Here is a 16,803-nt window from a genome sequence, read left to right as displayed (position 1 = left end):
CAGTCACTGCTGGAAGAGAAGACTACTACAGTGGATGATGTCACATGTGTACAACTATATAAGGAAAATAAAAAGGGAATTTCACAAAACTTTACTTTTTGAATAAAGTGCACATTTCTCCGACTTGCTACGGACGTATGTTAAGGATAATGTTATTCCCCCTGCCTTCTAAAAGAGAGAAGTCAAGTGTTCTTATTTTCATGCGAGAAAAATTGAAATATGTTGAATTTTCTTTATTCTTTCTTTATATCGTTGTACTCATGTGACATCACAAGCTATAATAGTCTTTTCATCTAGCCGTGACTGAGCAGAAACTTCAAAAATTCATAACTTTTTAACAGATTGTCCGATTTTGCTCAAACTCTCACTGATGTGTTCTACTAACATTGCTGCATTCACTCAACCCACATGTCTATGAAGGTGAACTTGTCCTTTAACCCGTTGAGGATGATCTCCGAGTATACTCCGGCAGGTGTCTATGGGAAATACATGTTGTAGCAAAATCTGCCCGTCCTCAACGGGTTAAAGGGGAAGGGGGGATACCAACTTGACACACCGTCCATTGTCAGGTTGGAATCAGGCAAACCAGAAGCTGAGTTTAATTTGCAGAACTGCCACGTCTCCTGACTCTGCAGGAGCTTCCAGAAAACTTAAATTTCTATTCTTATCCTGACAAAACACAAAAGCCTTCCTGATTTGGGTATTATTTTGGCTTATGGAGATGAATGTAGTGTAGAAGTAGGCTTTCCAGAGTATAAAATGTCTGGTCCCCTATTCTAACTTTGGATTAGGGGGGGGGGGGTTCAAATGGACCCCTCTCGACATTTTGCGGCATGATTCTGCAACGCATAAAGATGGTGCCGTGTCATTTCATTACTTTTTTCATTTAAGTCATATTTTGAGACCAAATTTGCGACGTTCGGGTATACTGTTTTGAAGTTACGTAATGATTTGCATATATGCATGTTGATCTGAAAACGGCTCAAATACACAATATCATGTGCAAATCCAATGCAAATTGTGTGTTTTTTTTTTAATTGATATAAATTAGAGTATTTCGTAGTCATTGAAATTAATAAATTCTAATGTAGATAAGCTTGAGAAAGTGCCTGCAACAAAATTTGGTCAAAAAACAATAGAAAACAAAAGAACGGAAAAACAACAAAATACATAGAAATTAAGAAAAAACAAAACAAAACAATGAAAAACAAAAGAAATTGACTTTGATTGTGCTATCTTTTTTTTACAAGAATATTGTTTGATGTGTCTGTCTTAAGGAATTCTGACAAAAATTTAGCAATCCTTCAGTTTTTTTAATGGAGTTACAGGTGAAAATGCAAATTCCATGCATAAATTCACATAATTAATTTATCAAAAATAGAAAATCAATCTTTTTCTATTATGTGACCATGTAATCTTGTAGTTGACACCCGGATCTATGTTCAGGCAAAATTTTGCAGCGATTGCGCCATCAGCGGCCGAGATCTGAAGGGGGGTCTAATCGACCCCCTCCCCCCCCCCCCCCAGTAAGAACTTGGTCTCAAATAGCGCAGTTAGAATAGGGTTAATCGAGGTAGGGAATAGTACGAAATGCCTGCTTTCTACTTACTCCTAATGTGAAAGTTATATCTGCTTGTGAGACTGACTGCTATAAAATTCAAACTGAATGGGTTTGAGATGAAGACTGCTTAGCTGCTTTCTATTGTAATGAGATTAAAAAAAAGGAAGAAAAACTAATTGTGCTCACCCCATTGTGTGTGTGTTTCAATTGAAAAGATGATGAATGAGGGTTTGGGAGATGCAGCAGAAGGTTATGTGGTGTGGATAAGTGAAGTATCTTTCTTTCAAGGGAATTGATTGAAAATTTGCAATAATATAATTGCATAATCAGTCATTTGCACAATAGGGAAGTGGAATCTTAGATTTTTTTATTACAGAAAATGTTGCCTCATTCTTTACTGTCATGAAATACATACATACCTTACTGTTACATGTAGATGGCAAGTTTTTGTGTCTGAAACATCAGGTCAGTCTGACCAGATTAGTTCAGTGAATTAAGCGACTGTTGAATTACAGTCAACTTCGGATACCACGACGTTGGATAAGCCGAATATCACTTACCTCGGGGGCAAAATGAAAGTAGCGATTGTTCTTATGGAGTTTCCGTGTAATAAAATTTGCGTAGCTCAAAAAAAATAACTCGAAGTTCGGTTACCTCAAAGGGAAATCTACTGTTCCGATCTTAATTAACTTATTGTTTTTCCCAGCATGTTGCTCGAATCGAAATTGCAAAATCACTCAGCATCTCTGATTAAGCGCGCGTGGACAACGAAGACATGTCACAAATCTTTTCACACTTGACTGTAAATATTCTGAGACCAGAACAATCGCGTGCCCAAAGAAATACCCGGTACACAGCTGACAAGAAAAATCCCCAACACCTACGTAGACACGTACACGGTATGCACATAGCACCCGTGCCAATGGAGTGCTTGCGATAGCACTACGCTCTGCTCCATCATCTTCTTTTCTTTAACCACTGTGTTCTGATTTGCGATCGTGATAGTCATACCGTGTGCGTAGATTTAGATTAGCATCTAACTGAGCAGATTAATACTGTTTATCATTCCCAAATGCAAAAGCAACAATCTGTTATTTATTTTTGCATCGTACGGAGCAGAATATCACCGTTATTCATTTCAAACATCTAACATTTATTTCATTATCGTACGGAGCCAAATGTTACTGCTGTCCACTTCCGAAAGTGAAATGAATCATCTGACAATTATTTTATCATCGTATGGAGCCGAATGTTACTGTTTTTCATTTTTGAACGTCAAGGCAAACATCAGATATTTATTTTACCATCAAACGTAGCTGAATGTTACTGTTATTCATTTGGAAATGTAATAGCAAATATCCAATACTTTTTTAGCATCATATGGGGCAACATGTTACTGCTATTCACTTCCAAACATGCCAAACGTAAAAGCAATCATTCGACATGTATTTTAGCATCTTCCGGAGCTGAATGTTATTGCCATTTACTTTCGAACGTAAAAGCAAACATCCGGCGTTTATTTTATCATCGTACAGAGTTGAATATTATTGTTATTCATTTCAGAACATCAAAGCAAACATTCGACATTTATTTTAGCATCTTATGGAACTAAATGTTATTACAATTTACTTTCGATCGTAAAAGCAAAAATCCAGCATTTGTGTTATCATCATAAGGAGTTGAATATTATTGTTTCTCATTTCCGAATGTCAAAGCAAACATCAAACATTAATTTTACCATTGAACGCAGCTGAATGTTACTGTTATTCATTTCGAAATTTAAAAGCAAACATCAGACAGTTATTTTAGCATCGTGTGGAGCAGAATATTACTGCTATTCACTTCTGAACATAAAAGCGATCATCTGACATCTATTTTAGCATCTTCCGGAGCCGAATGTTATTGCTATTTCCTTTCGAAAGTATAAGGAAACATCCAACATTTATTTAACCATCATACGGAGTTGAATATTATTGTTTTTCATTTCCGAACGTCAAAGCAAATATTCGACATTTATTTCAGCGTCTTCCGGAGCCGAATGTTATCCTTATTCATTTCCGAACGCAAAATCAAATATCTGACATTAGTTTTAGCACCATACGGAGCTGAGTCTTATCGTTATTCATTTCCAGAAGTATGAGCAAACATCCGACATTTATTTTAGTATCATACCGAGTTGAATATTACCGTTATTTATTTCCAAAATTAAAAGCAAACATCTGACATTTATTTTAGCATCTTACAGAACCGATTGTTACCGCTGTTCATTTTCAAAAGTAAAGGCAAACATCCGACTTTTTTTGGTGGTGCAGTCGGGCCACCAAAATCTTTATTTCTGAAATTTTGATTTCAATTCCAATTTTCATTCAATTCATTCATATAAAAGTCGATTCACATGCAAACAATCAGTAGCCACTATAACAGATAGCATGTTGAACATCGATAAACGTCGGATAAGTCGAAGAAAATTCGACGTATGTGTACCTCGAATTTCGCTTACGTCGAACCATTTTCTTCAGTCCCGACGAATTCGAGGTATCCGAAGTTGACTGTATTTTCGATAACGACCCTCACCTAGTCCTATTTGCTGATAGTACAGCAAAGGCAGTCGATACAAATGAGTATACATAAGCTTCACTCAATCTTACGCTACATATGATTTCTGTTTCCCTCACGTAGATATTCTCATTCCGTATCAATTAAATCTTGCTTTCAGTTCTGGTAGAAGTGTTGATAAAATGTTCCTCAGTTTTATTTTTACAATTTGATAGTCAATTGAAAAACTTAAGAGATTCCTCTATTTTAATTGAAGTAATGATATTCTGGTCTGTAGGTTGAAGGGAATCTTCTCTTGACAGGTATCTCATTTTTTCCCCAGATTTACAAGTGTTTGCTGAAGTGAGAAGGTGACTAAGAATGAGCATCTTGATCCTCAAAGCCTCTGGAGTTTACCCTGCACAGAGTTTCTATTAAGACGGACACGAATGTTGTTTTTCTATCAGAGAAAGTTGTCTCATTTGCAGAAATTGTCTCAACTTAACATTAATTTCATTATCAGAAGAAAGCATAAATGTGGCTCTGCATTGTATAGCTAACAAAATATGTTTAGGTAAGATTTGTTGTTTGAATGTGAACTTAAACCCATTAAAGACAAGTCCTGAGTATTCTCAGGCTGGGGTTAGTCGGAAATGAGTGTTCAGGGAAAATCAGTCAGTCTTCAATGGGTCACAGGAAGAGAATTTCACCCTTGTATAGATGTTTAAGTCATCAAAAGTTGAATTAAGGACGAGTCCCGAGTATACTTGGGCAGGTGTCTGTGGGAAATGCGTGTTGTAGCAAAATCAAACCGTCCTCAACGGGTGCACTATGTGAAATCATGAGAGCAAATCAAACTCTAGGAAAGTTACTCAGATTACAAGAGAGGAGTCTTTGAAGTTCAGGGTTTGTTAAAGCGCACTGATTTATTTTCTGTTGTGCACACACAAAATGAATGAAACCATCAAGTAAATGCTTTTAAAGGATTATCAAGTTACCCAGAATTTTGGCATATTCATAAACAAAATTTTTATATTTTTCATAGAATCAGTCCATTAAATCATTGGTGTGCGAAAGTCAAACATCAGTTATCATAACAGGGGAATTCATCCCAAACCTATATGAGAAATTAGTTAATGCAACAAAAAAAAAAAAAAAAAAGGAAGAAGAAAGCAAGTGCATGAGCATGTGTTTTCCCCCACCGCCCTTCATTTTTTGTTTGTTAATGCTAAGTAGAAAATACTCTTCACATCGGGTATGGTCAAACACTATGAAAAACAAATCCACCCATTCTGCACCTTATCTATCATGCAAGTCTGCAAAGGAACTCTGGATGCAATTAAACATGACACAACTCCCCTTCCAAGGGGGTTGTGAAATTTGTTCGAGCGTATTTAGATCAGCCTGAGCTGTCTGGGCTTTTATTGATGATGATTAAAAGGGCTTGGTAACAGTAATGGATGTCGCTATGGCCAGAGTTATGAAGTATTTACATATTCATTGCCTTGTCCAAAAGGAAGTTCATATTTTTGAATAAAATTAAACAGGAATTTATGTAGAATCAAGATACAACTATTTTAAGTCGACAGTGAAATGAATATTTTACTCTTACCAATATTCTTAAAAGGTATCTAAATTGAAAGCAAGGCTTTCTATTACTTTCCTCTGGTTATTTCTCTGTTAGGACGAAAACAGTTGGAATCCTGTAACAGTTTATCTAGACAAATCCTGCATCACTGTCATCGTCTAGAAGATTGAACATTTAGCAGTGAATAGATCTATTCTATTTTATTCTAAGATCAATTCTTAATTACCTTTGATGTATAAAGAAATCAGATGTACAGAATGTTAAAAGTTTCATCGAAACCATACTTGCCATTAAAGGTAGGGGATACCTTTTACAGACCTCCCAAAATGCAGCAAAACATTAAATATGAACCTCGGGGGACTTGTTTAGTCCACTGCTGAGAAATTTGGAAGTCAACAGTTATCGACAATTTGAATAATGCACAAAACTCAACTACTCAGTAGTTCTGTGTGTCAGCCACACTTAAGCCTTTTTGTTGCAGTCTTCTGTATTTTTTTATCTATAAACACAAATCTAAAAGTATAAGAGCTGATGTAATAACATATAGAGTGTGTGGCAAGAATGTATATAGAAATGTTTGTAAGTTTTGATGAACTTTCTTCACAAAATATACATGATGGACACACATGCAGTGCATGGGACTGCAAAGGTAGCCTAGTAATGTACTGGAATTTACGGTGAGCCCCGAAAAAAAAAATTCAATTCAAATCTAACAGTCAATAAGAATGTACTAAATGTTACCTTCCACTTTCAATACTTTATGGGAGTTCTAAAATGATACTCTCTTCAACATACCTTTGTATTTATACAACTCTTCATTTAAGGCATGCAAATGGGATTCCCTACCTTTAAGGTATTTTGAATTATAAATTGGACTAAAATGTCACCTAAGTGATACTGGCTGCAACGATACTAGCTGAGATAACGATGTCCTCAAGTCAACAACTTGCCATTCTCACACATCTTGTGCATTTTACGTTCAGAATTAATGGTGTTGTACAACTGTTCACCCCTGAAAGTCACATTTGTTCTGTGACTGCATACGGTAACACAGAATTCTGAAGAAAAAAAACCAAACTTTTTTTGTTTTTGTTCTACATTGTACCTCTGCCCTAACAGGTACTAGAAGCATTGATAAATGCTGTAGGGTAGGTTTTCTTTCCATCAATCTCAGATCATCTTGTGATTGAGTCCAACTTTGTCGTACATTTCTTTCTACCTAGTCCAGGATGCCACCTTAGGTGGAGGTGTGCAGATTAGATTATGTGCAAAATCCCTAAGTACACTGTAAATATTAAGAGTATTGTGTGTTTGAGTCACCAATTAGAATAAAGGGAAGAAACGATCCAAGAGTGTCGTATGTCTCTTTTGTTCGAGTGATTTTCCTCTCGTAATTTTGTCGTGTATTACAGCTCCACTGCCTGCAGCTGTCCTCTCACCTCATAGATGTGTTGGAAACTGCTTGACTGGCAGTAAATCATATGTTGTGTTATAAAGATGCTCTCTGACCAGCTTCAATCATGGGTGTGGATGGTGTGTGCATATCTGAGTGAGAATGCTGAATGGCAACTCAAAATTGACCCCAAACCAAACCTACTACAATCTGTCATTAAAAAATCATTGCTCTTTGAAAAACTACATTATTTTCTTGATTTGTTAATGTTCACTTGCTCTTTGTTTTCTTTGTTGTTGGCATATTTCTGTTGTTTATTGATCAATTTATTTGAAAATAATTATGTTACATTTGTTTCATGATTACTTGTCTATTGAAAGATTCTTACCCGCAGGAAGTCAACTGATACAACCATGCATCTTTCATTATGATTCGTCTGAAAGCATGCCAGTGGCAGTGGCATTACTCAAGAAGAAAAAGAGGCATTCTGCTCATGATCTTGAAAATATCTTTGACTCCTGTTCTCTATAGGTGTCTTTGCTGAAGAGCTGGATTGGAACCTTGAGCCAGTAGAACCTGTTTACCCTGGTGAGGAGACATCTGTTAGTATTGACAGCTCTGTAACATTCCGAGAGGGAAACCGTGAGCTCGTTGGCAGTGGCTTGTGGAGGCAGGGTCTTTATGGTAGCCGAAATGCCGACGGCAGCGGAGAGCGATTTAACTACAAGCGTCAAACACTGAGCAGACCCCAGGCTGGCACTACACTGGAAGCTGACAGCCCCCTGGAGATTGCTGATGCTGTTACAGACTTTGAGATCGGGTCTGTAGGATGTAATGACTTTGGTTACGTCTGTCTGGAATTCACTGGTGGTGACAACCCCAACCCAGATTACTTCTTCCGTGCAGCTGATGCCACAGATAATTCCCCTGAAGCAAACACACTAGTCAAGTGCAAAGAGCAGGAATGTTTAGCAAGTAAGTGATTACAACAATTTTTTATTGTTTGATGGTAATCTGAATTGTCAGGAAGAAGACAGAGGACCCCTAAATAAACTAATGTGAGAGAGTTTGGTTATGTCCGTCTGGAATCATTGACGATGACTATCCCATCTCTGATTATTTCCTCTGTGCGGCTGATGTCACACATAATTCAAAAATTTCAGAATGTGCAAAGTTGCTAAGTGGATCCAGTCGTAGGATCATTTATGCAGGACTCGCCTGTTTTCGCCACATTTATGTTTATGTTTTAACCATGTTCCAAGTTATTTAGTTCGGCACCTATTACTGTTATTGAGACCTGCAAGGAATTGAAACATGCTTTTTATTGTTTCTTGACCAACCATGTACTTAATTTGAATTTGAAGTCCAGAGATTCTGTCACAAAATGAATTTCAGAATAGATAAGTCCTTGCTTTTGTGAAGATATTCTCTGAGACATGTTCAGGGGCAAGCCAAATGACACCAATTAAAATGCCACTCAAAAATCCCTGACATTTGTAGCATTAATGATGCATTTTTACGATATTAGACAAAAATAAGGTTGACAAAACCTTGTCTTTAATCAGCTTTTGTGATGAGATTACTCATTAGAAGTCAGACAGGATAGTGCAACCATGTCCAACCACATTGCTTTGAAGTTTGAACATTTCCTCTGCTTCACATTCCCATTGGCACCTAGACTATATATCCATGAATAGAAGTTAGCCAGTCCCTTGAAATACATGTAGTGTCACCATGACCTTCATGTTGGAGTGACATACTGCTATGCCTAAATGGGGGTGTCCATTTTAACCCTAAAAGGGCCGGGGGGGGGGGGGGGGGGGGGGGGGGGGGGCAGAATCTGCCCCCCCTCGACGTTTCGTGCTATAATTCTCAATGCGAGAAGGCCTCGTCGCGACACTTCTTGACTTTGTTTGTTCAAGTCTCACGCAACTTTTTTTGAGACCAAATTTGCAATGTCCGCGCATACTTTTGCGAAGCCACGCCCATTTTTGTAACGGAATGTCGCCTCAAAACGGGCACAATTTTGTGATTTTGTGTACATTTCCTATGTAAAAACAGTGCTCTGTCATGAAAGTCATAAAAACCTGATTATTCTTACAATTGATCACTTTCATTGATTGATTTTATGCTAATTATGGTAGAAAAGTGGTCAGTACAATTTCTCCCCCCAAAAAAAAACAAAGAAAAAACAAAAGTTGAAAAACAAAGAAATACATAAGAAATTCTGAAAAAAATAAAATGTCATTATATTATTATATTATATTATAGTAGCTGTGCAATATAAATGTCCTTTATTATTATTATTATAAATATATAAGAATTGGAATGACTTTTGGAAGTTTTTGTGATGTGCAATTGTTGAATATACTAAAACAGATTTACAGATCAAAAATTATGCAATGCTTTTAATTATGCTTAAATATGATCTTGAGCTTAATTTGCATAATTGATAAATTAAAATTAGAAATTGATTGTTTCAAAAAATCTTATGACACAATCTTGTAGATTATGACGTGGGTCTCACGCATGCAAAATGGAGGAATCCATTCCCCCCCCCCCCCCCCTCCCAAAAGTTAGGGATCACTGATTGTGGATGAATGAGTTTGTTCTCATAGTAATAATTCTTCTCTTCCAATTTGCTCATTTTACAGAGGCCATCTTTACTGACTTGAATGCTGATCTGGGAGATCAAGTCATTTATGAGAACAGGAACAACCCTCTGACTGTTGATCTGACTGGTATTACTGATGAGGAAGCTACCAACGTCAAAGGAGATGACTTGTGGAAGGTTGGTGTCTATGGCAGTCGTAAACCGGATGGCACTGGGCCTAAGGCTGGCCTAGTTGAACAGATCCTTGATCCACAGGAGGCTGGTACTACCCTCAATGATGGTGAAAATCTTCCGCTCGAGAATGTTGACTTTGACTTTGACATGTCTGGAATCCGATGTGAAGATGCCTCCTACCTCTGCTTTGATTTGGATAAGAACCCAAGATCCAGCGTGGATTACATCTTTGAGGCACGCCCTGATGACTCTGTCACCACCGAGTGTATTGATATGAGAGATCGTTGCAAAGGTATGCTTTGATATGATGTAGCTTACAGTCGTACACATTATACATTGTAATTCTCTGTTACACATGATATGGAATTGGCCATCAAACAAATCAAAATAAACATCACAGCAGTTCAAAACTTTCAAATTAAGTGTTTGTGTTTTTGTTATTTTGTTGTCAATACTGACAATTTTTTTTTTTTTTTTTGAGGTTAGTTCTGTCAGTGACAAATTTTTTTAGTGGGGTCAGCAGAGATGCCAACTGGAACTCTCTTTTGGTAAAAAATACTGCAGATTTCATGGAAAATACTGTTTGTGCCCAATTGTTTCAACACCTGTGTCCATTGCTGGCAATGTAGAAATACTGCCTTTCTAAAAAAAAAAAAAGGAGAAAAAGTTTTTTTTTTTTTTTTTCAGATCTCTGAATTGTTCAGTACTGTTTACAAGGTTGGCTTCCCTGGGTTAGTTGAAGCACAGTGAGAGTACAGTATATAGATGCATTCTCACCCTGCGTAATTGTGAGACAAACTGGAATAAAGTTACTTGATTTGTGGGTTTGTTTTTGTTTCTTAGATTCAATCACAAATCAACTTATACAATGTAGTTCAAATGTGTTCACTGACAAGAAGAAATGCAAATTATATGTATATGTGCATACTCTTCAAAAGATGTTGATATATTATCATGATGATTGTATTTGTCGTTGCATAGGGGCTACTGCTATTGACATTGACTGGACTGCCGATGTTGGTGATGCTCCATTCGGCCAACCATCACCTCTTACTTTAACTGCTGATGTCAACTTTGACCCTGAGAGCCCTGATGTCAACGGTCTTGGCCTCTGGGAGCTGGGTGTCTTTGCTGCAAGGGAACCAGATGGTTCTGGCCCTCGCCGTGATGAGATCCGCCAGACCCTGGACCCTTTCAACGAAGCCAAGCCTTTGGAGGAAGGAGGCCCTCTAGAGTTTGATGGCATCAAGACCAACTTCCCCATTGATGAGCTTGGCTGTGATGATTATCGATACCTCTGTGTAGAGTTCCGTAAGGGACAACGGCCATCACCAGACTTCAAGTTTGAGACTGCCACCGAGGGAGACACCATAATCTCTTGCAAGGAGCAAGAGTGTAGAGGTAAACTAACATGGTATAAACATCACAAACCCTGTGTCACTCTGTCCTCATCTGATTTTAACTCATCTTCATTCTTAATCTCATTCTCCTCACCACCATTCCATAACTGTTGAAATCATCTTGTGAGATCTACTTGGCCACCAGCATTGTTTGCCCGTCGGCAAATGAAGTGTTGGTGAATGGGTTTTGAATGGGTGTTGGATGGGTAGTTCATGAGCCCTCTTCTAGGATTCTATGTTCTGTCTTAACTTGCTTGGCTTATTTTTCAGAGCAAGTTTAAACAAACAGTTTGCAGACAGCGAGGAGAGAATTTGCCAGGACACAAGCTAGGAAGTGGAGCAGCAACAAAACAAGTCATTCTGGAATATAATAGTTTGTCAAAGGTGCTGGAGTTGGTATTGAAAAGAGAATGCATTTTTATGTAAAGGAATATGTTCCTTGCATGGCGATGCCCTCTCTCAACCTTGCTTGCTGAATCCCAAAATCTTCCTGTCTTTGATTTTTTTTTCTTTTGGCAACATTTAGAAATACTTCTCAAAGACTGGATAATGAATGATTTCCAGATCAAAAATTATTTTTCTTGCCTGCTCTTTTAAGGGTACTGCATGAATGCTCTTTTCATGCATGTTACTTGAGAGGGAAATCCAATCACATCTTTGGTTCTGCTGACTGCCTTCTGGTACCAAGCTCTATCTGAAGCATGCTATCATGCAATGGACTCTTTGTCAGGACTTTTTTTTTTCTTGTGCATATAGCCACAGCTATTAGGCATGAAAGTCAATTATCATGACTCTACCTTGATAAGCACCCGAGCTGTATTGGCTGCGCATTTCTCTGCACTCTGTCTGCAAATCTGGTGTTTCTAGCATGTTAAAGTGCTTTGACTGTTGAAGCTGGAAAAGACAAAGCACCTTTTTCCTGATATATACTGGCAGATGGCTGCTGCATGCACATACCCCAACTTTCTACCTTTGTCACAGGTGTTGAGGTAGACAGCCTAACCTCCAGCCCCACTGATGTGCCTACGGATCTGGTGCTGTATGAAGGCAAAGCAGAGAATCCCATCCAGTACAACTCAGTGGCTACCACTACTCCAGACTCTGGTACCGTCCGTGGTGTGGACCTTTGGACCCTCAGCCAGTGGGGCAGTGAGCGTGCCAATGGCAATGGACCTAGACACAATGAGCAGCAGCAGGTTCTCTCAGGCTACCATGCTGCTCTGCCAGTCATGGAAGCAGGAGACACACTCAACTTTGAGCCCCTTTCTACCAACTTTGACATGACTGGCCTACGCTGTCCACAGGTGAAGTACATCTGTAATGAGCTGAGCAAGGATCCTCAGTCCAGACCAGACTTTGAATTCACTGCTGTGCCAAATGAGTCCGTCCTTAGAAGCTGTTTCGAGGTTCCTGATGGAGCTTGCAAAGGTAGGCAAACCTGTTCCTCCCTTTGGAGCTCCGAATTGTGTGATATTAGCTATTACTTATTCTTGAATTGGTTATGTAAAACACTTTGCTTGCTGAAAAAATTAACCTGCTTGAATGATTGTGTGTCATCAAATCATAGTAAGATAATCAAGTAATATATTATGTACACATATGCGGTGCACAGCCACCAAAACTTCGCAAATTTTCTTCCATGAAATCTGCCGTAACAGAATGAAGAAATTAAGAAAGAGGTTCCCCATTGATACAATTTGTTAATATGAATGGAATTTTGCTAAACGTTATTCCTCAAGTATATATATGTTGCAATTGATAGCATGAGGACTATTTGAATTGTATATTACCAAATCCTCTTACTCTCCCCCACCCCCAAACAACACGCACAGGTGTTGTGTTTTCCGACCTGGACTGGGAGATGGACCATGGCCCAGTGAGTGCCGACAGACCAGATGACGTCCGCTTTAATGTTGATGTAGACACTTTACCTGAAAGTGGTGCAGCCGACGGAGATGGTCTGTGGCGCATCGGTGTGTTCGGAGCTCAGAACCCTCAGGGAACTGGTCCTCGTCTGGACTACAAGCGTCAGATCTTAACCAGAGGACAGTCATCTACACCAGCAGAAGGAGAGGGTGCTCCTCTCGAGCTTCAGAACTTGGAAACTGAGTTTGACCTCTCCCAACTTGGTTGTGACTCAGAGTATCGCTACCTCTGTTTGGAGTTTGCTAAGGGACTACGAGCCAGCCCAGACTTCGAGTTTGAAATCAACGGAGGTGGTGATGTCATCATAAGCTGCAAGGAGCAACCTTGTCGCCGTCGTAAGTAACAGCATCTATTCTTCTTGTTGCGTAGGAACCGCTTCCCTGCTTTATAGGATTTTCAACTTCTGTGATACCATAACGATGGTTATGTTTTTTTCTTTTTTTTCCTGCAAGCTCAATTTAATGTGCACTCTTTACTACAATACAACATCTTTACATTTGTGAGTACAGTTCGACCTCGATTATCCGGCCTCCTTTTATCCGGAAATCTCTATGATCCGGACGCGTTCACGCAGTGAAGGACTTTTTTTTTTTCATCCAAAAATTGAGAAAAAACAATGACTTTCGTGGATCTATTTCACTTATTTCATAAGATGTGCATGATAGGTTTCTCAATATCTAATGAGGTAAAACATGTATGATTTTCACATACTTCATTTTTGTGAAGAAGGGACTACAATTTTGCGCAGGCTAGCATGGATTACACCTTGGGGTACGCTTACCTGCCTAGCTGCCAGTGCACTGGGATGGCAGCTGGGATGGCAGCTGTATACATTAACATTGTGTCTCCCTTATCTGGCCAATTCGCTTATCCGGATGAGCACCGGTCCTGACATGGCCGGATAATCGAGGTCAAACTGTATGTGTAGCCACTAATTCCTTGTGTTGTAAGTTGCAAGGTAGATGGGTATATACTGCAAACTACTGAATGCCTACATTGGTATGAATAATAAATATTATTGATAGCACAATTCTTTCAAATTGATTTAGCAATGGTTGGATCTTTTAACATCAAAGAGTTAATAGAATGACCCCTCAGTGTCAAACAGAAGCTTTCTAGCCTAGTTGACTGTTTGTAACCTTCTACAATATTTCTTGATGCAGCTGTGATCATCAATGATGTTGAAACCAACTTGCTTGGCAATGGCCGTGTCAATGAGGGAACTAGAAACAACCGCATCTTGTACGACATGACTGCCATCGCAGACAGCTCTAGTGGCAAAGCTTCAGGTACAAACCTCTGGGAACTGACAACCTTTGGCAGCACATTCCCTGATGGCCGCGGTCAACGATACAACCCCCAGACGGACTACACATTCACTCAGTACCAGAAAAACAAGGCTGCCTATCCTGGGGAGAACATCCGATATGGACCAGTGGACACCAACTTTGACATGACTGGCTTGACCTGCAACGAAATCAGGTACTTCTGCTCCGAACTGCGAAAGGGTGACTATGCCTCCCCTGATTTTGAGATGGTTGCCAACCCAACTGAGGATGTCTTGACCGACTGTTTTGAACTCAACTGTGAGGGTATGTAGAAACTACGCACAGTCACCTCTAAAACTTTTCTTTAACTTTTCATTGTATGGAAATGTTGCAGTCCATTCGTGCATAGTATGATGGTTTAACAAGGTAAATTTATTTTCATGAAAAGATAAAAAGCAGATGTAACAGTAGTGGAAGGACAGTAGAAGCCAAACAAAATATAACAATGTAGGCATGAACTACAGACCAAAAAGACACATAGACAAGCATAGACCATTGTTCATAGACACCCAACTGCCTCCTCATTGCTCTAGTTAGTGTACCTTACAAGGAGAGTGACTAAATCCATTTACTTCTATTAATTTGCTTCTTTTTTTTTGTTTCCCAGCTGACATTGTGTTCACAGTATTATTTCAAACATTTCTTATGCATTTGTGTCCATTTTATAGCAAGATCAAGTTTTACACATGAATGGAAACTATGTTCTACCTTTAGAGACCTAGTTTAATCTCCTCAACCTTGGCACAGAAACAACAGCAGTACGTAGCTGATGACCAAAAAAAAAAAAAAAAAGCACACCTAATTGTCATTCGTTTTCTGTGGAATGTAGCATTGTTTCTAAGATTCTTTTAATTCACTAGATGTTAAGGTTTCTCATTGGCACATTATGCAGTCTCAGTTATGATTTTGTGTGTTAAGCAGGCAATTCGTTGGGGTAGAAAAAGCATGATTTGGTTCACAGGGTTAGAAAGAGCATAATTTGGTTGTGATCTGATATGTAGGCCCACCCTGAATGTACTGCTTGATTTGTGCTTAAAATATTGCGGCCATGTCAACATCAAATGTGGTAAATATAAAGAAGCTTGACAAGATGACAGAAACTCTTCTTTTTTTTTATGTGTGTGTAATTCTGTAGGAGTCCTGATTGACAACACCCGCATATCCTTGAATTCGGACGACGAGCTGACAGACGGACCAAATGATTTATCCTTTGACTTCACGGTCAACTCCAACCCAACTGGAGGTGATGCAAATGGCAACAACTTGTGGCGTCTGGAAACATTTACCTCCAACAACAACGATGGTTCTGGTCGTCGTGACATCATCCGTACTCAGACCCTGGATCCAGCAGACGCTAGCCGTGACCTCGACTCGGGCAACACCATCGTCTTCCGCAACCTTCAGGCCCTTGTAGACTCTGCAGATGTCAACTGTCAGGAGCCCTACTATCTTTGCGCTGAGCTGACTAAGAACCCAGCTGCTTCCAGTGATTTCTCTATGAGAGGCACTCGTGAAGATGCCACCACTAGTTGTAAATTAATGCGTTGCGCCAAGGCCCGTAAGTTTTCTGCTTTTATCATGCCTTTCATCAGTTTATTTGGATAGTATTTAATGTGTATCAAAAGTCTGTGTAATTTGATTCAACTATCAAAATGTTTAGATATATATTTTTGTTCAGTTCACATATACTAAGTGACATTTCAGTATTGATATTACAGGTGAATGATGCAAACAATCTTTTATTATGAAAGCCACAAGGCTAATGGTAAGAAAAGTAAAGGATGGTATTTGGTAGTAAAATTTGGACGATTTAGAATTTTTCTCTTGCATGCTTAATACATGTTCTTTTATTTGAGAAGATATTTGAATGGATGTTGTTAGAATGTTGGGTGTTTACCCCAGAGATACTACTGCTTTGCATCTTAAAGTGACTGTTGCACAGAGATGCAATAATGGAGATTTGTCACACTTCTTTTCTCCCTTCTAACATCTGACTGCATGTGACTGTGTTGCATGAACATGTTTGTGAGTTTTTTGTCTGTCTGTCCATCTGTGATGTCTGAAACATCTGTAATTCTAAAACCTAACAATTGCATGAATAAACTGATAAATTAGTGTCAGTATATCATGAATAGTATATGAACATGAGTAAGTATAGTTGTGGTTTTATTGTTAGTGATTGCATTTTTTGCATGCTGATGGCATCTACATTGTACCAAAGGATGCCCAGACTTTTTCTCTTTTTGGCATGCCCTTCTTAACCACATTTTTTAATTGTCTGATC

The 16,803-nt window shown here is 38.8% G+C and overlaps 1 protein-coding gene across 6 annotated transcripts in view; it reads left to right on the top strand.

The window, feature by feature from the left end:
- LOC140237502 (uncharacterized) overlaps positions 1-16,803 on the top strand; it is a 93,229-nt gene that overhangs the window by 31,460 nt on the left and 44,966 nt on the right. The window contains exons 11-17 of one of the 6 annotated variants that reach the window (XM_072317431.1): positions 7,609-8,052; positions 9,732-10,157; positions 10,847-11,266; positions 12,247-12,693; positions 13,098-13,526; positions 14,355-14,783; positions 15,655-16,290. The exons of 1 other annotated variant lie outside the window; for it this stretch is intronic. In XM_072317431.1, the coding sequence (XP_072173532.1) occupies positions 7,609-8,052; positions 9,732-10,157; positions 10,847-11,266; positions 12,247-12,693; positions 13,098-13,526; positions 14,355-14,783; positions 15,655-16,124 (3,065 nt within the window). In that variant the 3' untranslated portion in view covers positions 16,125-16,290. Of the gene's footprint in view, positions 1-7,608; positions 8,053-9,731; positions 10,158-10,846; positions 11,267-12,246; positions 12,694-13,097; positions 13,527-14,354; positions 14,784-15,654; positions 16,291-16,803 lie in introns of those variants that run through there. 4 more of the 6 variants (XM_072317430.1, XM_072317432.1, XM_072317435.1 and 1 more) reach the window with 4 other exon arrangements.

This window comes from Diadema setosum, chromosome 14, assembly GCF_964275005.1.
Source record: "Diadema setosum chromosome 14, eeDiaSeto1, whole genome shotgun sequence".
Taxonomy (NCBI): domain Eukaryota; kingdom Metazoa; phylum Echinodermata; class Echinoidea; order Diadematoida; family Diadematidae; genus Diadema; species Diadema setosum.
This window is presented reverse-complemented; position numbering and strand designations above follow the sequence as displayed.